The sequence below is a fragment of the Callorhinchus milii genome, unplaced genomic scaffold, assembly GCF_018977255.1.
Source record: "Callorhinchus milii isolate IMCB2004 unplaced genomic scaffold, IMCB_Cmil_1.0 Scaffold9, whole genome shotgun sequence".
NCBI classification, from domain to species: Eukaryota; Metazoa; Chordata; class Chondrichthyes; order Chimaeriformes; family Callorhinchidae; genus Callorhinchus; species Callorhinchus milii.
This window is the reverse complement of record NW_024704750.1, coordinates 22,040,522-22,064,535: the sequence shown is the minus strand read 5'-3', so window position 1 is coordinate 22,064,535 and position 24,014 is coordinate 22,040,522. Positions and strand designations below refer to the sequence as shown.

General features: G+C 41.9%; 1 protein-coding gene and 1 non-coding gene across 4 annotated transcripts in view; both read left to right on the top strand.

Moving 5' to 3' along the window:
• Positions 1 to 22,052, top strand: part of gtf2a1 (general transcription factor IIA, 1) — a 36,563-nt gene extending 14,511 nt beyond the window's left edge. For all 3 annotated transcript variants that reach the window (XM_007906006.2, XM_007906005.2, XM_042338252.1), the window contains exons 2-10: positions 3,817 to 3,918; positions 6,845 to 7,061; positions 8,040 to 8,098; positions 10,808 to 10,901; positions 11,418 to 11,551; positions 13,778 to 13,882; positions 15,106 to 15,372; positions 16,507 to 16,596; positions 21,308 to 22,052. In XM_007906006.2, the coding sequence (XP_007904197.2) occupies positions 3,904 to 3,918; positions 6,845 to 7,061; positions 8,040 to 8,098; positions 10,808 to 10,901; positions 11,418 to 11,551; positions 13,778 to 13,882; positions 15,106 to 15,372; positions 16,507 to 16,596; positions 21,308 to 21,415 (1,089 nt within the window). In that variant the 5' untranslated portion in view covers positions 3,817 to 3,903 and the 3' untranslated portion in view covers positions 21,416 to 22,052. The remainder of the gene's footprint in view (positions 1 to 3,816; positions 3,919 to 6,844; positions 7,062 to 8,039; positions 8,099 to 10,807; positions 10,902 to 11,417; positions 11,552 to 13,777; positions 13,883 to 15,105; positions 15,373 to 16,506; positions 16,597 to 21,307) is intronic.
• Positions 20,397 to 20,468, top strand: trnae-cuc. The gene has a single exon. It is a non-coding gene; the product is annotated as a tRNA-Glu (tRNA).
• Positions 22,053 to 24,014: the final 1,962 nt, after the last annotated feature.

Genomic DNA, 24,014 nt, shown 5'->3' with positions numbered 1-24,014 from the left:
ATTCTCTGGATTCCGGAATGGTTTCCATTGATTGGAAGATTGCAAATGTAACACCGCTAGTTAAGAAGGGTGGGAGAGAAAAGATGGGGACCTATAGACCAGTTTGACAAAGTGCCACACAAAAAAAAGGCTATTGCACAAGGTTAAGGCCCACATGATTAATGGGAATATATTAGCATGGATTGAAGAGTGCTAACGGGTAGAAAACAGAGAGTAGGGATAAACGGGACTTTCTAGAATTGGGAATTCTCGACATTCTCGAGTTGTGACTAGTGGAGTGCCACAAGGATCAGTGCTCGGGCCTCAGCCATTTACAATTTATATCAATGATCTAGACGAGGCGAATGTAACGTATCTGAATTCGCGGATGACACTAAACTCGGTGGGAGAGTGAGCTCTGAGGATGATGCAAAAAGATTGCAACAGGATATTGATAGGCGAGGGGAGCGGGCGAGTAGGTGGTAGATGAAATTTAATGTGGGGAAGTGTGAAGTTATTCACCTGGGTATCAGAAATAGAAAAACAGATTATTTTCTAGAGGGGGAGAGATTAGATAGTGTTAGTGTTCAGAGGGATTTTGGTGTCCTTGTACACCAGTCTCAAAAAGTTAGTTTGCAGGTGCAGCAGCAACTAAGAAGGCGAACGGCATGTTAGCGTTCATTGCAAAAGGTTTAGAATATAAGAGTAGGGAAGTCTTGCTGCACCTGTATAGGGCTTTGGTGAGACCGCACCGAGAGTATTGTGTGCAGTTTTGGTTTCCTTATTTAAAAAAGGCTATACTTGCCCTCGAGGTGTAGTGTAGATTCACTCGGTTAGTTCCTGGGATGAGGGGACTGACCTATGAGGAGAGGCTAAATAAACCAGGGCTGTATTCTCTAGAGTACAGAAGAATTAGGGGAGATCTTATTGAATCATATAAGATTCTTAAAGGGCTGATAAAGTAGACACTGAGGGTCTGTTTCCCCTGGTAGGAGAATCTATAACCAGGGGTCACAGTCTTAAAATTAAGGGTCAGCCTTTTAGAACAGAGTTGAGGAAACATTTCTTCACTCAGAGGGTAGTGAATTCATTCGCTACTCCAGAAGGCTGTAGATGCTCAGTCCTTGGACATCTTCAAGGCTGAGACTGATAGATTTTTAAAAAAATAGAGGGATTAGTGGATATGGGGATAGGGCAGGTAATCAGAGTTAGGTCAGAAGATCAGCCATGATGGTATCGAATGGCGGGGCAGCCCCGAGAGGCTGAATGGCCTACTCCTGCTCCTAATTCTTATGTTCTTATTTGTGCAATGTGGAAAGAGCAGGAAATAATTCAGTTGAATATTAACTTGTTCAAAACATAATGCAATCAATGATGAAGCAATTACCTGCTCCATTGAATCTAAGTGATTGCAGATTGTGAGGGAACAGGACATGACATACTGTACTGGTTATGTATTGTATCCTTCTATATGTGTGATCCACAATGTTTCAAAGAATACTTGCCTACCAATAATAGATGGATCACATTCTGTTTTCTGTTCAACCTAATCCCTCGATGTTTGTGTTAAATTAAATTGAAAAGTAGTGTAGTTTCATTTACACAGAAAGTTACTTTTAGCCCAACTAGTTTGCACTGATGTATGTGTTCACATGAGCCTCATCTCTACCCCCTCTATTTCCTTCTCTCATGTAAATATCTAGTTTCCTCTTGCTTAAACACAACAATTGGTAGTTAGCTTGTCAGTCAATTGGTGGATCGCTTTTCTAGGGGTAATAATCCCTTCAAAAATATAATAATGTGGTCACTCAATCTACGACTGTTTGTGGGACGCTGCTGTGCACAATTGGCTGCCGCGTTTCACCCACAAAATATACAGCCAATTCACTTTGCAGTATATTCTGTGAAGCGCTTTGAGACGTCTCGAAGACGTGATAAGGTGCTATATCACATGCAAGGATTAGTATTATAACAAGAACTTGCATTTATATAGCGCCCTTGCGCAGAGTAGCTGTCTTCAACCATAGCTTCTGGTAGTGAGTTCCGCATTCTCACCATCCTCTGTGTAAAGAAGTTCCTCCTAAACTCTTTTCGACCTGCTACTGTCTATCTTATTTATGCTCCTTGTTTTTGATTTGCCCACAGCCTATTAATGTCCACCTAATCAAATCGTCTCATAATAACTGTATCACCTCTTATCAGGTCCACCCTCAATAGTCCCATTCCCAGAGAGAAATCTCAAACCTGTCTTATATTTGGAATAGTGCCTTTCATGTCAGGAGGATGTCTCAAAACCCTTCACTTCAATTCTGATCAAAACTAATAATGTTCTACATTTTGCCTTCAAAGAATATTTATGGCCTCTGGCAAAATGCAGGGAATGGGTTGAAGGGTTTGTTGTCTGGTAGTTTGCTGATTTCACCCTGGAGCAATCTGTGCGTTAATGTGAGTCAAGTCAACTTCCATCTTCTGTATCTTGTATTAGCCAATTTAAGTGTTATTGGCAGGGCTCTTTGAGCGGGTCATCTCACTGCCCTCACAGTTGCAGTTATTTTTAGCTCATTATAACGCATTATTGACATGCTGACATGTAGACTAGATCAATGCAAGTCACCGATTCCTTCACTACTTTGTAGTAAACAGCAGCGTTTTATAACCTTAGTCATGTTTTCCTTGTTACTGCATGATGGTGGATGTGGAAATCCGAACTAAATTGTACAGTACATTCGGGCTGGGCTGAGGTTCCCAGGGTGTTCTTCTACAGGTTAGCAATCTGTGTGTTAATGTGATCAGTCAAGTGACCCAGGGGTGAATTTTGACTGCTTGCTTCGGATGGTGTTCAAATTTGCACGGTGTGTAACCCGAGCGCCAGGCACGCACTGCAATCCCAACAAGTCTCTGGCACACAATGGAGGCAAATATATTTTCTCTCTCGGCCTGCAACCCCCCCCCCCCTCCCCATATTGTGATATGCAGAGAAATTTGGTGTTTTGGGGGTCTTAAAGGCCAAGAACAATTTCTGACTGGGAGGATGTTGGTTGTTTCAAGCAAAAACAGTAAAACCTCAAATCCTCAAAACTTTTTTCCACTGTTTTTCAGTTTTGAATCTGTGCCGGTGAAGGGATTATATGTCGCATTTCTCGCCTCATTAAATCTTCTATTGATCAATTTCAGTGAATGAACAAACACGGTGATTGATAATGATTTAGCTGCATTAGTTTATTCAGCATTTTAAATCTGTGTAGCTTCCGTTATTCAATCTGCTAATTGATAGGTTCATTGAATGAATACATACTGCAGTGAATACAGTTTAGCAACATTAGATTATGTTAGATTATACACCTTTGAAATCTTTGCTCGTGGACCTGGTTTACCTGAAAGACATTGTGAGGTGAAAGAACAAAGTAGCCATCATGAAATCGCTGTACTTTCCTGTGGATGCCCATTTTTTTATTTGGGGGATTGTTGACCAGGACACGAAAAGGAAAACTCCCTTGTCTTTTTGCCATGGCATCTTTAACGTCCACCTGAACGGCAGATAGGACCTCGGTTTATTGTCACATCTGAAGGACCACTCCTCTGACAATGTAGCAAACCCCCAACACTGCAATGGGGCATCAGCCTAAACTGTGAACTCTAAAGTCCTGACGTGGGGCTTGAACCCACAAACCCTGACTCAAAGGCGAGAGTGCTACTTACTTGAGTCGGGCTGACACCACCAGAGATAACACACTCACAAATTGTTAGCCCTCATCATCATATGATCAGTGATTCGAAAGTGTGAGAAATTTGTTGTGCATAGCCGTTTCTAACCCATTTTGATCCATGTTTCTACAGCCTAAACTTTACCGAGCAGTGATTGAAGACGTAATCAACGATGTACGGGAGCTTTTCTTGGACGAAGGAGTGGAGGAACAAGTCCTTATGGAATTAAAAACGGTACAATTCCTTTTCATGTCATCCTTTTACGTTGTAAATGATCCTTCAGTAAAGTGGTCCAAAATGGGAATTATACAACTGCTCACCCTGACAAGAAGCTGAACTGTATCTCAGAAACAAACAGGCTTATTCCAGTAATGCTAGGCTATTGCAATACATTAATAATAATAATCCTTACATTTGATTTAGCACCTTATCACGTCTTTGAGACGTCTCAGAGCACTTCACAGAACATACTGTAAAGTGAGATGACTGTATTTTGTGGGCAAAAATGTTTCAGATGCAGCGAATAAAATTCTCATAAAATGTTCCGTTCTGTTGTAAATGTTAACATTATTGTCTATCTTTAGCTTCCAATTCCAATGAAATATATGGTAGATTGGGACATGGAGGCAATTTAATTTCACCCTTTCAAAATTAAAATGCATAAATTAACAAAGATTGTGCATTACCCAGCCACACAGCTACCTTCTTGCAATTATGAGTTTCATTTCCATGGATATTTTAAGTATCGTAGTGCTTTAAGCATCAACCTGGAGCACTAACATATAATTCAGGTATCTTTTGTTTCAGTTTAAAAGCGCCATAGAAAATCAGAACTCGTTTTAGCAGTAAAATGGTTAGGACTTGTATAATTATAAAACACAAAATACTGCAGATGCTGGAAATCTGAAACAAAAACAGAGAGAGCTGGGAAAACTCAGCAGGTCAGGCAGCATCTATGGCGAAAGGAAAGTGAGTCATGAGAGGGGAGGCAGGGCAAGAAAGGCAAAGGAGATAATGGGGTAGAGGACAGGGCATGGTGGGTTAAAGAGGTGTTAATGATGCAATGGGGGGTGGGGAGGGAATTGCAACAAAACAAGGGAAAAGAGGTGTTAATAATGCAAAACAAAGGGGGGGAAACATTGCAACAAAATATGCAGACCACAGTGAGAAAAGGTGTGCCTGGGACCCAGATGATGTGGTAATGGTCACAGAAGAGGGGGAGGGGGAAGGTGAGCTGTTATTGAATTCTTGAACTCAATATTAAGGCCATTGGGCTGTAAGGTCCCCAGTAGATAAATGAGGTTTTGTTCCTTGAGCTTGCGCTGTAGTTCATTGGATCAGGGTAGGAGACCATGGATGGAGAGGTGTGAGTGGCAGGGAGAGTGGCAAGAAACTGGAAGCTCAGGATTGTGCTCTCAGGCAGAATGGAGGTGTTCGGCAGATCGGTCACCCAATCTGAGTTTTGTCGCCCCAATGTAGAAGAGACCACATCGTGAGCAGTGGATGCAGTGAACTGGTGGTAGTACATGTAAATCGCTGTCTCACTTGAAAACTGGTCAGTGGTATGTCAGGAGGTGAAAGGACAGATATTGCATTTCCTGCGCTGGCATGGGAAGGTGCCGGGGGGAGGAGAGCAACTGTTGGTGGTGATGGAGGAATGAACCAGGGAGTCATGGGGAGAACAGTCCCTTCGGAATGCTGAGAGGGGAGGGAGGGAAAGATTTGCTTAGTGGTTGTTTCATGCTGGAGTTGCTGGAAATGGCGGAGAATTACTTGTTGGATGTTGAGACTGGTGGGGTGAAACGTGAGGACTAGGGGGACCCTATCACGGTTCTGGGAGAGAGGGAAGGGGTGTGAGGGCAGAGTTGCGGGAAATAGGGCGGACATGTTCGAGGGCCCTGTCCACCACAGTGGATGGGAATCCTCGGTCAAAGAAAAAGGAAGACGTTTCAGCTGCTCTGGCGTGAAAGGTGGCATCGTCAGAGCAGATGCGGCGGAGGAACTGGGAAAAGGGAATGGAGTCTTTACAGGAGGCCGGTTGGGAGGAGGTGTAGTCCAGGTGACTGTGGGAATTGGTGGGTTTGTAAAAGATATCTGTTGATAATCTATACCCCGAGATGGAAATGGTAAAGTCAGGGAAGATGGACATGTGGAAGGGTGGAAGGTGGAAGCTAAATTGGTGAATTTTTCCAGCTTACTGAATCCAGAAATGATACTAAACGTTATTTAATTTTGTTTGTAAATTAATTGTAGTGATCAAGAAATGAAAGTGTTTGGTTTCCCCACAAGAATACAATATTATCCTATAGTTCACCCACAAAATATTTAGTCAATTCACTTTACAGTGTATTCTGTGAAGCGCTTTGAGGCGTCTCAAAGACGTGATAAGGCGCTATATCAAATACAATACAAAATTACATTTGTATAGCGCCTTTAATGTTGGGAAGATGTCCCAAAGGTGCTGGACAGTCAGCGATTTGGACCCGAGTGGGAGGTCGGGATCGGGGAGGATAGGAGGGTAATCAAAGGCTTGGTCGAAGAGGAGGATTTTGAGACGCGCCTTGAAGAGAGGTGAAGGGAATGTGGGACGGAGTTCCATAGGATGGGGGCAGAAAGGCTGAAGGCCTGACCGCTGGTGGTGGGGCGGGCCGGGCTGGGGACGTGGGGTAGGCCAGAGCCTGCTAAGCAGAGGGAGTGGACAAATGGAAGGATTATTATAGTTAGATGCTCAGACACCCCATACCAGAGCTGGTTCTGGGCCTCTTGCTGTGGTGCTGTTGAGGTGGCTGCTAAGAGTTTTAGAATGGTTACGATTTATTCATAACCATTCCTGTTCCATTTCCTGTCTCCCAGTAAATGAGGTTGTTGTTTTCCAGCAGGAATTAAACTTTGGCGAAGTTCCACAAAATGATCCTTTCAAGTCTGCTGTGCGCAATTAGCTGCCGTGTTTCGCCCACAAAATACACAGTCACTCCACTTTACGATATATCCCACGAAGCTCTGAGAAGTCTCAACGAAATGATAAGGCACTATATCAAATGCAAGGATTATTAATTATTATGTTTATTGTTAAGTCGTGAGAATCCTGTCTTTCGTTGGTGCTGTTACAAAAAAAACTTGGCGTTTTTTGAAAGCTATTGTTATTTTGTTTGAATACCAGTTATGGGAGAACAAGCTGATGCAGTCGAAGGCTGTAGATGGCTTCCACTCAGAGGAGCAACAGATTTTAATGCAGGCGCAGCAACAACAGCAGCAGCAGCAGCAACAGCAGCAGCAACAGCAGCAACAACAGCAGCAGCAACAGCATCACCAACACCATCACCAGACTCAACAGCAACCACAGACACAGCAAGTGCTCACCATCCCCACAAATTCAGGTACGCTCTGCCTCTACAAGTCTGTTTCATTCTCTTTCTGTTACTACTGTTTGCCTTTGCAAGCATTCAGCACATTGCAAATGTTACGTGGCGGGTTTTACTCGTACTCAGTTGGGAGTGCTCATGCCTCTATAAGTGAGGTTGTGGGTTTGTGTCCTTATCGGGGCTCGAGCCCACAATCGAGGCAGACACTTCAGTGCAGTAGTGCTAGGGAGAGCTGCCTTGTCAGAGGAGCTGCTCCACCAGATGACAATAAAGCTGTCTGGTAATTTAGTATAATCTTTGGAGATCTTATCTTCCTCTCATATAATAATCCAGTCTGATTTTATTGGTTATATTCATTTAGAGAAGTGAGTTTTCAGGTGCCCTCAACAAACACCTTTCAGAAATCTGTATTTACCTCATGGGTCGACTGGTTCCAGCCTCCTACATGTCCCTTGTGTCCTCCATTCCACCATTCGTGGCCGCGCTTTCAGCCACTATGCTTCGAAACTCTGAAACTCTATCCCTCTGCCTTGTCCGTTCCTTCCCCATCTTCATATCCCGCCTGAAGACCTTCCTCTTCGACCATGCCTACGGTCACTTTACCCCGGTTAGGCATTGTGCTCTGCCATTGTTGAACGGTCTGGGTTGCTACCCTGCATGAGTGGTGCTATATAAATGCCAGTTGTTGGCTGTTTATGGGACCTTGCTGTGTTTAAAATGACTGCCTTCTTTGCCTATAAAAACAGCCACTACATATGACAATACTTACTGTAAAGGGTTTTGAGATTTTTTGACATTTAAAGACGCTATAAAAATTTAAGTTCTTTGATTCGCTTAATTATACCCTTCATTGTAATCGAATGTTCACTAATGTTAGCTCCTGGAGAAATGCAACTGTTGGCTATGTTGATTCCATGGTCTCTATATGCAAGTACAAAGTATAATCTTTCACATTGTATCTGTTACCGCGTTATTTTCCTCTTATGAAAACAGGTCCGCAGGTTATTATGCAAGATGGAAAAATAATACAACACATGAATCCAACGGGCATGGTAAGGAGAATTATCTTTTAATTCAAAGAATTCTAAAGCTGTAATAGACGTCGCTTTTAGATAGTGAACTCATTTTAAATCTGCACATTGCTGTATCACAGATATTGATAGAAGAGCTCCACCGTACACACACTTCAACTAATTCAAAACTCCGCCGCCCGGATACTCTCACGCACAAAACTCTGTACCACCATCACACCAGTCTTTGCTAGGTTTCACTGGCTCCGAACGGATTGACTTCAAGATCCTCTCACTCATTTTAAATCCCTTCATGCTTTCGCATCTCTCTACCTATCCGATTTGCTTACCCCCTACTCTACACCCTTACTTATCTGCCCCTCCCTCTCCACCTGGCTCGGTGTTAGACTCTGTCACTGTCAAGCACTCTGGGACGCTTCCCCGCCTGAAGGGTGTTCGATAAATGCAAGTTTTTATTGTTGGTAGTAAGGGGAAAGCTTCAGAAGTGCCAGGGTTCTTGCCCCTTTTCCCTGTCTAGTGCATATACAAGATGTCAAATTTGGCTGTAATGCTGTTTGGTCAAGCACCGTAAGCTTCAACATGAAGAGGCACCAGAAATGCATTACTTTCAGGATGCATAAACCCAGCATCCAAGACGAGGGATCTATTCTATATTAAATATTCCTTGCATTTAATATAGCGCCTTATCACGTCTTCAAGACGTCTCAAAGAGCTTCACAGAATATACTGTAAAGTGAATTGACTGTATATTTTTGTGGGCAAAACGTGGCAGCCAATTAATTGCCCACAAACAGTCGTGGATTGAAGTGACTGATTTATTTTTCATTTTTTTGAAGGAATTAAAGCGATCCTCCAGTTGACTAACAACCGGGTTCCTACTTACTGCTAGGTAAACAGAGGCGTGTGGAGTAAGGAAACATGCTCAACATTTCGCTCTCTCGCTTGCGAGGCGAGTGCTCTTATCCACTGAGCTACAGGACTCCATAGAACCATAGAATATTACAGCACAGAAGGAGGCAGTTTGATCGGCCCATCATGCCTGTGCTGGCTCTTTGGAAGAGCTGCCCATTCCCGCTCCCTCATATCCTTGCAAATATTTCCTCAAGTACCTATCCAATTCCCTTTTGAAAGTTGTTATTGAATCTGTTTCCACCAGGCACCCTTTCAGGCAGTGCATTCCAGATCGTAACAGCAGAAGAGAAAAAAATAAAAGCTCGACCAAGGGGAATCAAATACACTGGTTCTGCACTATATAAATTGGGATTTTGAATATCCTTCCAGTTAGAGACTATTTTATTTTTATCTTTCTGGCATTTAAAAGTATTTTTATTTTAAAAAGAATTACAGTGAAGCATTTAAAAAAAAAAACTTACTGGGGTAACTTAATTGGTTTTTGATGTTTATGGGTGAAGGGAGAACGTAAAGGAGAGAAGGGATTATTGACCCTTTCCATAAAGGCAGTATTAATACAATGTGGAGTCCTGTAGTATATTGGTTAGAGCACTCACCTCGCAGAGCGAGAGGACCTGGGTTCAATTCATAAGGAAAGTTTCCTTACTCCACATGACTCTTGTTTACCTAGCAGTAAGTAGGAACAGTCGATTGGTGGATCACTTTTCCTAATTCTTTAAAAAATAAGAAAATAAATAAATAATTCAATCACTCAATTCACGACTGTTTGCGGGACACTTTTGTGTGCAATTGGCTGCTGCGTTTCACTCACAAAATATACAGTCAATTCACTTTACAGTATATTTTGCAAAATGCTTTGAGATGTCTCAATGGCATGATAAAGTGCAAGGATTATTATTAAGTCGGTAATAAATGCAAGGATTATTATTACGCAGTATTAATACAATGTATTTTACCCAACTGGGCAATTTGAGCTAATATTAGCGTTGCTACCACCAGACAACGATCTATCTGAATTTTTCCGAAATCTTTTCCACTGTGTATCTGCAAGTACAGCCACAAGAGGGCAGATACACTAAAGTCTGTTTTTGATGAATATTCTATCGACTTAATGCTGCACGAAACTGGTCTGATTTCCCATTTGCTTCAGCGGAGCGGAACTTGCCACCTAACCCCTTGAGACTAACTGAAAGTCCTTTTTTCCTCACTGCGCTCTTCCCTCACTTGCCTCGTAAGCGAGAGGACCTGGGTTCCATTCCTGGGTGGGGCAAAACATTGGTCAAGTTTCCTTACTCCACATGCCTCTGTTTACCTAGCAGTGAGTAAGACTAACCAATCGACTAACCAGCAATTGGCGGATCGCTTTTCCGAGGGTAATAATCCCCCCAAAAAATTTGATCATTCAATTCACGATTGTTTGTAGCAGCAATCGGCTGACGCGTTTCGCCCACAAAATACAGTCGATTCACTTTACAGAATATTCTCTGAAGTGCTTTGAGACATCTCAAAGCCGTTATAATGCACTATATCAAATGCAAATATTATTATTTGCTGTTCCTCGGTTGATGGGATTGACTAGATATCCGAAGTACAATATCTAGAAGGTACAAAGTAGTCAAATAGCTGGGATATTGAGTGGGTGACTAGTTGTGTGGGGTTAACTGCTTTTCCCAAGGGCTAGTTATCAGAATTTCACTGTATTGTTAACTAACACTGAGACGCACTGTCCAAGAATGAGTGAAAGATGGGTTCAGGGCTCATTTTTGTTGCATTTGCTTTTTCCGTTCAGGTAAAATTCTTGTTGTTTTTTCTCCCCAGAGTACAGCCGCTTCTGCAGCAACTTTGGCATTACCGGCCGGTGTTTCGGCTCCGTACCAGATTACCTCTAATGGACAATTACTCACCAATACAGGTAAAAGCGAAGGCCCGTTTAAACATGACGAGGAAAGCAACAAAACAAGGGAGTACAACTGCTGGAACTGTGACATAAACCCAGACATCTGAGGAAGAAAGCTAAGACCATTTCAGGCAGCTTCAGCTTGTTAGTGCTCCTCTTAAATATGCTTCTATGAGTTCGCAGAATTAAATGTTTGAAGAGATGGTCCCAGAAGAATTAAGCCCCGTTCACAAACGGGGGCACTCATTCACCCCCCTTCCCCTCCATGTTCCCCCAGTATTAGCAGCTCACATTCCCTCCCTCCCCCGGAACAAGTAACTGATTTAACTTAACGTAACACTTAACCTTATAAAACCTTCTCTGAGAAGAATGTCTGTTCATTGACATCGGGGGGGATGCGACGGCCAATGGTGCTAAACAGTTGAGCAAATCCACCCAGGGATGTCCTCCCAATGTGAAAGGCAGTATACAAATGCAAGTTGTTATTGTGTTGTATATGTAAAGCTGTGCGATCTCCCTTTGTTCCCTCAGGACAGTTGCTCCAAGTTGTAAGAGCCGCTAATGGAGCCCACTACTTCCTCCAGCCGCATCAGCAGGTGGTCCTGGCACAGCCGCAGGTCATTCAGCAGATGCAGTCCAGTGTGCAGGCGCCCGTCATACAGCAGGTACCTAAACCACAGTCTTTAAGTTTAAAGCCTCAGTACGTTTGTATTAACACGGAAGCAGATCAAGCTGTGTGAGCATGTATGGTATTCTGTTCCCCCTAATTTTTTCCTGGAAATGTACTGTTTTCTACCCCTTCACTGTGATAAAGCAGTTCAGTGGTTCAGTGCCTTGTATAGTTCATGGAGAGATTTGTTCCATCCCCCCCACCCCCCCCACTTTGAGTGGCCTCCCTTTAGATGCCTTTGATCAGAACTGGACGCGTGTTTGGAAAGCTAATAAATTGAATACATTTCTTTAATCCTCCCAGGATTTATTTCAAAACTCTTCAAGTTTCATCCAAAACATTCAACACTTTTTTTTAGAACAGTTATTTTTATCTTAAAAGCTTGCACTAAAAGCAGCCAATCTTCAGTGTTGCATACTTTTATTGAAGCTAATGGATTAAATAGCTTTACATTTGCAAGGTAAATGGAAACTGGGATGCTTTTGAAGCCACTCCGAAAGTCCAAGCCTTTAAAAATAAAAAAAAGCCACATTGTTATGTGGATTAGAAACAGGTTATGTTTAACATAGTGTTATCACTGGGACCAGGTCTGAATCCAGTCCATAGTAGTAGTAATAATAATAATAAATAATAATACTTGTATTTGATACAGCATCTTTGAGACGTCTCAAAGTGCTTCACAGAATATACTGCAAAGTGAATGAACTATATTTTGTGGGTGAACGTTGCAGCCAATTGTGCAAACAGCCGTGGATTGAGTGACCATTTTTTTAAGTAATTCTCAAGTTGACACTAATGACTACCTTTTTGTGATTATGGACCGCTAGTATCCGACTAAATTGCTCTTATATAAAAAAAGTATATGCTGGGCACCAAATGTATAACCTTGATGTGGTTTCAGCATCAGCTAAAACGTGTGCTGACTGTATACAGCCTTTCATGCAGGGAAACTGCTTGAGGAACTTTGCAAGGATTACGTGAATCAGTGAGCACGATGGGGATGGAGGAAGATGCTTGAGAGAGATGCTTTTTAAAAGGGTTTTGGGAGAGGGTGAGAGGTGGAGGGAATTTAAGAGGGAGCTCTGCAAAGAGGGGCTGGAAGCTTGCTATGGTCCTTAATGAGTTTGTGCGGGAGAGCGGGGCTGGGAAAGATTGCAGAGGTTGGATGAGGTAAGGATAGTTACTTGGAAAGGAAAAACATTTCAGGGCTATGGGTTAAGAAGAGTGGAACTATTTGTATAGCTCTTTCAAAGAGCTAGCACAGGGATGATGAGCCGAATGGCCTCCTTCTGTGCTGTAAGATTCTATGAAGCCAGTCTGCTGAGGAACAGAGAACTGGTGAAGTTTGGCTAGAATGGGCATACGGAGCCTAGACCAGGAGAGGATATGGCTGAAGTTCTGGAAGAACTAGCGCCAGGGTTCACACTGCTGGAGTATAAATACGGGTGCAGATTAATTCTGATTAAATATATTGTATTGGAAACTCTTGTGGGCCAGAGGGTGGCTTAAGAAGATTTAAGGCACCAGCTTGAACATTCTCCTGACTGACTCCCAACATAGCGTGAACAGAAGCCTCAGGAAAAGGGCTCGGGGGTGGAAAATCTTAATAATAAATCCCATTTCCCTTGTTCATCCATTGCTCCAATGCTGAAAGCAACGTAGGGGCTGAACCAGACCCTGGTGCTAGAAATTAAATTACGTTTACATTTTTCTCACCAACTTATCCTGTAGCTGTGTTGAATGAGATGGTACTTTTTTTTAAAGTCACGCCATTTCCAAGCCGTGGGAACCTCCGTGACCCCAAGGCAATGTTTGATGTGGAAAATTGCTGTGCCGTCTTCCAAAGTAGTGGTTACACCATAGAGCTTTACCCTCAAAGCTGACAGTGAGTGCCGATGGTTGCAATTATATTCTGATGAGCGCAAAGTTCAGCCTGAAATGGAAATAGGTTTCCTGGTCTGGGAATGTGCTGAAAATACATGCAGGCTCCTCACAACAGGATATATTGTAAAGTGTAGTGACTATGTATTTTGTGGGTGAAACACAGCAACCAGTTGCGCATGGCAATGTCGTGGATTTTGAATCCTATGTTCCTATGACTGACAGCAAGTGTGTGCAGACTAAGCAACTTAAACAGTCTGCATAAATGTAATGAAGATCAAAATCTAAAATGCTGTGCAGGAAATCTGTTTTATGACTAGATGTTTTTTTTTCTCCATAGATGCTCACTCCGCTGGCTCCTGGAAGTATCTCTCAGCAGGCTGGAGTCATCATCCAACCCCAGCAGATCATTGTGGCAGGAAACAAAGTTGCTTCGAATGCACAGGTACGCAGGGCTGTAAGGTGTGAAGTAGCTGTTGAATTTCCCTAGCGTTGGACTCTAAAGCTTGCCTCCTGGATCACCAGGGCTGAAGCATGCCTTTAACTTACCATTTGTAGTGTATTTCATTCTTTAACAATAAGTTTTCATTTTTCCAACTACTAATAATATTTGCATTCGACATAGTGCCTTATCAAGTCGTTGAGAAGTCTCAAAGCACTTCACAGGGTGTGTTGTAAAGTGGATTGACTGTGTATTTGGTGAGTGAGATGCGGCAGCCAATTGTGCACAGCAGTGTTCCACAAAAATTGTGCATTGAGTGACCAATTTTTTTTGAGGGATTATTACCCCTGAAAAAAGATCCACCAATCGACTAACTTCCTACTTACAGCTACGTAAACAGAAGCGTGTGGAGTAAGGAAGCTTGCGTAAGATTTTCCCCCTTGGGAATCTAACCCTGGTCCTCCCACTTGTAACTACTTGTAATTCCTCTGGAGAATTTATTCCTCTCTCTCATATGTGTATGTGGCTTGTTGTGTCAACTCAAGTACATCGTAACTTCATAAAAAGGCAACAACAACTTGCATTTATATAGCGCTCCTCATGCAGGGTCGGGTCCCAGAACGCTTGACAGACCACCAAGCCGACCCAGGGGGGGAAACCGAAAGAAACAGGAAGTTTAGGAAATGTTTTTAAGTTTGAAAAAGATGATGGCTGAACTAAAGGGCACAAGATAAGCTCCCGGAACTGAAAAACATTCCAAGTTATTAGGTGCCGAGATTAATTTAACCAGATGATAGAAATTTAAGGGCATTTACCAAAAGGGAGGTTAAGGAGATTTGTTTTACCCATAGAGTTACTTATTTCATAGGACATGGTTGAAGCAGATCCCATAATAGGTTTTGAAAGGGAATATATAATCGTGTTTGTGTGTGAGGTGGGGGGGTGGGTGGAGCGCAGAGGAGTGATTCCAAATGGATAGTTCTTAAAGAGCAGCACAGTCACAAAACAAGTGGCCTGTGTGAACCATTCTGTCATGCTATGTGTGGAGGGAGGTTGGATAGCTGAAATGGACCAGTGGTTTACTGCTGCCCAAAAATTACCGCGTGACTGACTCCTGTTAGAGGAGCTGATGTGCACAATCCACACAATTTATTTGGTCAGGGTATTAAGGGATACGGGGCAAGATACAAACATCTATCTACCACTGATTTAATTTGTTGTTGTAGGTTATGCAAACCACAACAACTGTAGCAGCAGCCACCCCTTCAACACAGGTGGCCCAGACAAACAGCTCAACCCCTGTCCAGCAACAACAACAACAACCGCAGCAACAGCAGCAACAGCAGCAACAGCAGCCGCCTCTGGTGATGCAGGTGGATGGTGCTGGGGACACATCCTCGGAGGAAGACGAGGATGACGAAGAAGATGAGTACGATGACGAGGAGGAGGAAAAAGACAAGGAGGAAGTTGGGGAAGGCGGGCAAGTTGAAGAGGTGATTCAGCACATCAACATTTACACCTGATCTAATAATCAAACCCTCCGAATATCCCCCCCTCAAATCTACTTTTTTCCAAATACTATATACAACAATATAAAATAGCGGAATTAGGGTGTGTCCCTCCAGAGAGAGAGAGCATCAATCTGTCTGAAATTTCCATGTGTAGGTTGGAAGCATGGAAATCTCAGCTTGGTTTGGTTAAGCGCAGTGATAGGATCTGCATGTGTCAGACACCTGGCTGACCCCCAAAAATTATACTTATATAAAACAACACCAGAGATGAATAGAATTCATCTTTATCTCGGGCCGAAGGGGCTCCCAGTATTGTAAAATGTAAAATACCTCATTTGTTAGTGCTAACTACTACCCACTAAATCATTAATAATAATAATAATAATCCTTGTAATTTATATAGACCCTTATCACATCTTCGAGACGTCTCAAAGCACTTCGTAGCACTAATGTAAGATGAATTGACTATAGTGGGCGAAATGTGGCAGACAGTTGCACACAGAAATATCCCACAGACGCATGGATTGAGTGATCAAATTATTATAATTGAAGGGATTATTACCCCCAGAAAAGCAATCCGCCAATCGACTAACAACCAGGTTCCTGCTTACTGCCAGATAAACAGAGGTGTGTGGAGTAAGGAAACTTGCCCAAAGTTTTGTCCTGCCCGGGAATCAAACACAGGTCCTCTCGCTTGCGAGGCGAATGCTCTAACTGCTAACCTACAGGACTCCTCTATTATTTATACTGTTCACTCCTTGCTCCTTCCTCTCTCAGCTCGCCACTTTATTGTGGCAGGTGGCATTCTGAGGCTGGAGTAGTGCAGAGGGAAAATGAACCATCCCTGTAACCCACACTATATCTGCCCGGCTACGTGTGCTTTAGCAAGAACATTTTTTCATTTTGAATATTGTCAAATTTTGTCATTTTGTCAAATCATCTCACCAACCTATGTGTGACTTTCTTTATAGTTACCAATCTAGAGTTAAATATCCCAAAACTGCATTCTTAAACAACTTTTTTAGTAGACTTTCTAAAATTGTTGCTGACCTTGGGATTTTTTATATTAAAAAAATTGTTGATTGAGATTAATGTGTCTGGTTGATTCTCTCGTAGGAGTCATTGAACAGTGAGGATGATGTGAGCGATGAAGAAGGTCAAGAGCTGTTTGACACGGAAAATGTTGTTGTTTGTCAGTACGACAAGGTAAGAAAGAGCAAAAACTTTGTAATCTCCAAATACACAAGCCTTATTTACCTCCTTTATTTGCCATTGCTACTCCCAAAAAGGTAATCATTTGTGAAAATGAAAGTGTACAGATTAAACTGGAAAAATTTGCAGGGGTGTGGGGAAAGCGGGGGAGTGGGACTGATTTGGCAGCTCTTCCAAAGTGCCGGCACCAGCACGAAGGGCCAGATGGCCTCCTGTGCTACAATATTCTATGTTTCTAAGGGGATGTTGTGTGTATGGATTTCCAGAAGGCATTTGATAAGATGCCACCTAAGAGGCTTTTGACCCTAAAAAGTCCGTGGCATGAAGGGAGACCTGGCATCGAGGATAGAGAGGATAGAGTGGCTAAAGAGCAGGAAAGGCAGCTTAAACTTGGTTTAGTAGTGGCAAAGAGCGTAGAGGTAAAGAGCCAGGGATTCTTGTACTTTTCCATATTCAGGTTGGAGTGGAACAAAGGAACACACAGGACATTTTAAACTGGATCACATCAGGGGAACTTCCCTTTTCTCCATACCCCGTAATAGCCTAACTTCCCTTTTAAATATCCTAATTAATGTTAGTCTTTGGGGCAGGGTATTCCACATTTTCACAGCTTCTGCTATCGCATGTCCAAGTAATGCATGGTACAACACAGATATTCACTCCACAATTACCCTATTTTTCTGGTGTAGTACTTGCCATTTGACCGTTGAGCAATTGAGTCTCTGTGTAACTGTCGTGTTTCATTTATTATATTTATGCTGATTTATTAGCTTTATATTTGCACAGGAAAGCTTAAAATAAGAAACATGCACCAAGGAAAACAAACAGCCCCATCTGGCAGGCCAAGATTCATCTTGTAATGATAGGGCCTGGTTTCACCCACTGTGTGCTAATAATAGGAGCAAACCATTCTGAGATCCACATAAAATGAATGAAAACACTCTCCGGTTCCCATTAATCATACTTCTGAAAACTTGAGAGGGGTTAGTTTACATCTCTAAAATCAGCTTGATTTGCGGGTTTTCTGGAATCCAGAAGTATGAAACCTTATCTCCCTGTGGGTTTCTGCAAAGTTATTTTGTTGATGTGTAGGGTATTTGCTTTTGAAGGGAATGTTGTATTCCAGTTTGGCCAGGGCTTGATTCTAATCAGCAGTGACTGCAGTGGGGGAGCTAAGCTTATTTGTGGTTTGCTCCCAAACCTGCTTGTGGTTGCAGTCTTTTGCACATTAAATGCCTGATGTTTTGCTCCCTGTTAAATAACTTTTTTTTTCAACCCACAAAATGTAAACTGACTGGAAAATTGGACGTTTACTGAACAAATTTACATTCAGTCTAAATTGGTACATGACTAGATTGCCTTGATTTCCAAATATTACAGGAAAAGCTACAGAAGTATTATTACGTGGCCGAACAGGTGGAAATATCTCTGTTTACTTGTCCCAATTTAATTTTATAAGGACTTGAGCCTGATGTATTCGCTCTTGTATAGCATCTTTCACGAAGGACGAATGCCTCAAACAAAATATTTCAAAGATATAATTATGAAGATGTTATTAGAAGCCGTGTTAACGACAAACGTGCTTCCACAGGCTGTGTTCAGTGTGTTCTATAATTGACTCTAAATAATCTGTTTAATTTTCTGAGTGAGCCGATCAGCAAAAGCAAAGCCTTTTGTGATAAATTCTATGACATTTCTCCTTGGCTCCAAAGATTAAATGAATGTGTGAAACTCCAGGATATTGATTCAGCTGAACAACTGCTGCCATTCAACTGTGACAGTGTTTACAATCTACAGATGACCTATCGATGACTAGCCGTACAGAAATCATTATGTTAGTGGTTGTGGTTTTCGTTAGCTAAATCTTCACTTAAGCTTATAGCTTTCAATCTGTTCTTAAACTGTTTACTCGCTTTCAAATTGATCGTTGTGGAATTATCCTCTGGGACCTCATCTCACTCTTAAACATTACTGAGGCAGTGGGGTGGGTGTAGTGAGCAGGAAAGGAGCTCAGGTGGCACCTGGTTATGTTGGAGTTAAAGACTTGCTTGGGAAGCGTCACCTCTTAGCCTGTTCCCAGTATCTTATGAAAAGGGAGCACAGGTGGTTTGGATGAAAAATTAAGTATGAGGAAATACTTCCTTCAGTGAGCGAGCAGTAAATTTATGGAACAGGTTCCCTAGAAATTGTTGTTTGTGTCGAGAACAAATTAGATAGATTTCTGGTAGAAAATAATATCTGGGGATGCAGCATATAGTTTGGGACACGACATGTCAAGCAACTGCCAGGATGGTGGAAGGCGAATTAAATGCACCTTGGTCTTCTTGCATCTAGCAAATTCTTTTGTTCTTAAGACCCCATAATCCGATCCTTCCTAAATACAAATCCTATCGTTTTCCTATCAGAACACCAAACTGCTTCTTGAGAAAAATAGTAGCTCACAAGGACAAATCTCCTGCAAATTTGAGTATTGAGGCACTAACCATTTCTTACCACCTTTGCCTTGCTGTTTAGCCATCAATGTGTAAAGCAATGTCCTAAACGTGCCCTTCATAACTCTTGACCATGTACAGACAGACACAAGACACCAGAAAGCGTGACTTGTGTCTGTCTTACGAGATTCTCTTGATCTGCTGCCTTGGGGTGTTTAAAAACAAATTGAACTTGATAGTAAATCTTACACTTAACAAGTTGCAACTAAGTTGTATACAATGGTTGCTTTCTAATCAGTCAGTAACTGAGTACTTTAGACCAGGGTGTTTCCAACTGCGGGCCACATCTGCTTATGCACCCCGCAGACATTTCTCAAATAGACTATCAGGCTCTCAGCAACCGAGCAGTTGGACCACCTCACTTTAGACTAACTGTATCTCCAAACAGTTAGTGAAAATCTACACTGGATGAAAATAAACCAAAGTAACATTTTTCAGAAAGTCTGGGCTCCAAAGGAAAATTTTATTGAGAGCTCAGAGACTCCCAACAGGTGCTCAGTGCACAGAATGTCCCTTTACAAACAATAGCAGGTACTTAGAATGTGGAAATTCTCGCTGTGAGTTGGTGAAGCTTAACCTGGTAACGTGGAAATTGTGATTGGGCAAAGCTTTCGTCTTTTTCTCCCCGATTATTCAACCGAATCCCGAACTCCACTTGAGGGAAACGCTTTTATTTGCACTGTTAAGCTCCCTCTAATATAAGCTGGTACAATTTCTCTTGGGAGAAGTAAGTGGTCAGTCAGCATATTTCTAACATGACTTGTGCTCAAGTGTACTTGATAAAGCAGCAGACAATTCAACAGCATTAGCAGGGTTTTGTCCCTCTGAAGTTCTGACAGCTTTGTTTATACAGTATGTCCCTGTTCTGGAAATCTTTACCCAAATCCTATTGCCTTCAACCCTCTCTCCACATTTTCGAAATCCTCTTTTTTTGACCTCACTTTGGTCAACACCCTCAGGGTTTGTCCAACATCTTTGTGAAATGCTTTGAGACATTCATCCTATGTGAAAGCCTTTTATACATCTATCTACTAATTGAGCAGACTTAGAGCATGCAGTATTGGAGGTTCTGGTCAGAGCTAGACCTGGCTTACAGGAAGGATGGTTCAGCCCAGGTCAGAGATCTCACTTAAGATGCTGCTTGGTAATGTACTAAGAAAATGGTAGAGTCTAGAGTCCATTATTTTGACTAGAATGAAGTGCGCACTCTCTCCCGAAGACACACTCTACTTCCCTAATTCTGGAGAGTTTAATAAAAGTGCAGGTTGACGAGAGGTAAGACTATATCTGGACTATATGTGGAGTCCTGTAGCTCAGTGGTTAGAGCACTCGCCTCTCAAGCGAGAGAACTGGGTTTGATTCCCGGCAGGACGAAACCTTGGGCAAGTTTCCTTACTCCACACGCCTAATAATAATCCTTCAAGAAGAAAAAAAATTGGTCATTTCAATCCACGCCTGTTTGTGGGGACACTGTTGTGAGCAATTTGGCTGCTGCATTTCGCCCACAAATATACAGTCAATTCACCTTACAGTCTATTCTGTGAAGCGCTTTGAGACATCTGGAAACCGTGAAAAGTGCTGTATCAAATGCAAGGACTATTATTGTTATCTTATGATCCCTTGTAATGACAAGGACATACTCACAAGTTGTTGTAATTTTGTGCTGGCTTCCAAAGTGATCAAAAATAATAAATTGGTCACTTCAATCCACGCCTGTTTGTGGGGACACTGCTGTGCGAAATTTGGCTGCTGCATTTTGCCCACAAATATACAGTCAATTCACTTTGCAGTGTGTTCTGGAAGCGCTTTGGGACGTCCTCCCGACGTGAAAAGCGCTATACCAAATGCAAGGATTATTATTATTATTAAAAGTAACAAGTGATTCCCATGTTTAAAGTCCTGAGTCACGCACAGTTACACAGAAACAGGAGTAGACCATTCAGCCCTTCAAGCCTGTCCCGCAATGCTACAGGGTGACCAAAACGTCGTGATATCTACCCTATTATCTAAAAACAAAACAAAAATATCATAATTTCTTTAAGACTAATTAGACATCTTAATGGTATCACAACTTTTTGGTCACCCTGTATAAGATCATGGTCGATCTGTACCTCAACTCCAATTACCCGCCGTTCCCTCATACCCTTTGATACCCCGACCCAACAAATATCTGTCCATGTTTTCGTGTATTTAAAGGGCTTTTGTGTGTTTAGATCCACAGAAGTAAGAATAAGTGGAAATTTCACCTCAAGGATGGAATCATGAACCTGAACGGGAGAGATTTTGTGTTTTCCAAAGCCATTGGCGATGCGGAGTGGTAAGAATTCTGCCCCTCTGAGAACGGACAGGCTCATCAGACTGGACTGTTTGCACTTCAGCTGAAGTTCAAAGCCTGCAAGTGAAAGATGCAGAACTACTGGAGCCCGCACTACTGAGATGTACAACAACACTACATTACACGGGAAAAGCCTTGCCAGACAAATGGCTTCACATTTTTACAGAGTAGTGAGTGGGGAGGGAGGGAGGGGAAACTGTGCTTAACTATCTGTCATACCATAATATAGTCACCGCTTGCTGGCGAATAACATTCGCAAATTTTTAAATGAGTTTTAAAAACTGAAAATTGGAACAAGATTCTTCTGAGGAAGGCTTTTTGAGGACCAGGTCACTGTGTTCAACACTGTCATTTGAAGTGAAACATAAACTGATTTAAACAAACAAACAGATCAAAAAAAAAAAATCCTAATAGGGGGAAGCTTGTAACTGGAACTTTGAACCACTTTGCGCAGTGATTCAATAACTTCTCACTGCAGGGCACCAAGATGTGTACTGAGTCTGTACCAATGACTGATGCCTTTTAAGGTAAAGAACTGGATAAGATGAGTTTGAACTGCAAACACTATGATAGCGCTAGATGTTTGATAACCCCCTTCCCCCACCCCCCCCTCCCGCCCCACTTCCCCCAGGGTTCCCCTCCCCTTCCCGCTGTGATTTTATTACGGTATACGACATAGTTGAGAGATGGACTCTTCTTCAAGATCGTTTTCGCACTATATACCTGTGATAATCGGCCCAATTCCAAAGGCTGAACATACCAAACTGTGCTCTTATCTAGTGCTGTATCAAGTGTTCCTTTTGCAGCCCGGCTATCATCTTTCTCAGTTTCACTATGTGGCACATCACACTATACTGTAGATCAGTGTGCAGTTTTAATCTTTTGGTTTCTACTTGAATTTTCATCCATGGTTTTACTTTGGACTGTAACAGACCGACCGTTTGTTGCATTAAGTTTTGATAGATACCATCATTCCCTTTTTTTAATCAATTCTCCCTCCCTCCCTCCCTCCCTCCCTCTCTCCCTCCCTCCCTCCCTCCCTCCCCCCATTTGTTTTTGTATATGGTTTTGTAATCTTAAGAGAATTTAGAGTTAGTAGAACAGTGAAGATATATGCCTTTTTAATGATGACCGTGATATCACTTTTACCTGTGTTTTCAACAGAACAGTATTATCCGATTACCGAAATGATTCTCAAAAGTATATTAAAAAAAAGGGGGAAATGGGGCAGCAAAGTTTGCACATGGAGTGGAGGAATTTTGAGGAAAAGAGAGAGCAGAGTGCGCCTTTTAAAATTACGTTCTAATACAAAGCCAGCCATTTACGAGTTTTGCTTTTTTTTTAAAACAAACAAAATTAAAAAACCCAACCTGTACACACGGTAAGTTGAAAAACGATCTGCATTTAAGCTGATCTCTTTTCTACTGTCCACAGCTACTCAAAATGAAAGTTAATTAGTGTTGTACATAAGTGTGAGAGGTAAATCTATTTATTATGTTTGTATAATTCATCTTTTACCATTTAAATCAAGGTTCTTAATCAATCCTCATCTTTGGTTTAAGGCCATTGCTTGTAAGACAATTAGAGAGCTTAGTATTTTGTTGAACTAAGATCTATTTTAAGTTACTTAAAAGTATTTTGCCTTTGCAAAAATTTTAATTAAAGATGTCCTTAAAGTCTGTGTTCATTGCTTTTACTTTACTGGATTCATGTAATTTCTCTTGGGGTCAAACGAGTTTCATCGACACAATGTGGGGCTCGTTTCTAACCCCTCGTCTTGTAGATTTTCTGATGATTGTAAATACAATTAATCCCGATTTTAAAACGTGAGTGAGAATGATTTTGTTTTATAATTTATATTTTTCATTTCTCAAATATTCAGATATATTGTGAATCAGTCAAATTGGACAATACATTGTAAAAAAAAATTAAAGGTTCACGATTTGCAACGCATTGGAACAGAGTGCTGCAAGTGTCATTGAGCAAGACCTTCCATTCCATCGATAGTTTGAAACGCTGCTGTTGAATTGTCGCTTTCCTTTTCAAATGGCGGTGATTCTTACTTGTTTATCCAGCAAAGGGTGCTTCAGTGGGACTGAAGCTTAACAACATGACGCCAAGAATCACATCAGTTTTGTTGAGAGCACAAAAATGATTGTTCATTGTGTTCATGGATGCTGATTAGTAGCCTACACTTTGTTTATTCTGCGCCCCTCGTGTGAGGCTGTACAGCATTTCAGATTGGCAGTTCCTATGTGTGTTAACTCTTCACCACGGGGGGCTTTTCTGATGTTGGCTTCAGACGATGTGAATGTTTAGAACATGAACCCAGGGACACTGCATTTACATTTAGGATTTTAATAATCCTTGCATTTGCTATAGAGCCTTATGTCTCAAAGCGCTTCACAGAATATACTGTAAAGTGAATTGACTGTATTCTGTGGGCGAAACGCAGCAGCCAATTGTGCACAGCAGTGTCCCTCAAACAGTCGTGGATTGAGTGACCAAATTATTATTTAGTTTTTGAAGGGATTATTACCCCCAGTAAGCGATCCAACCACCAGGTTCCTACTTACTGTTCTGTA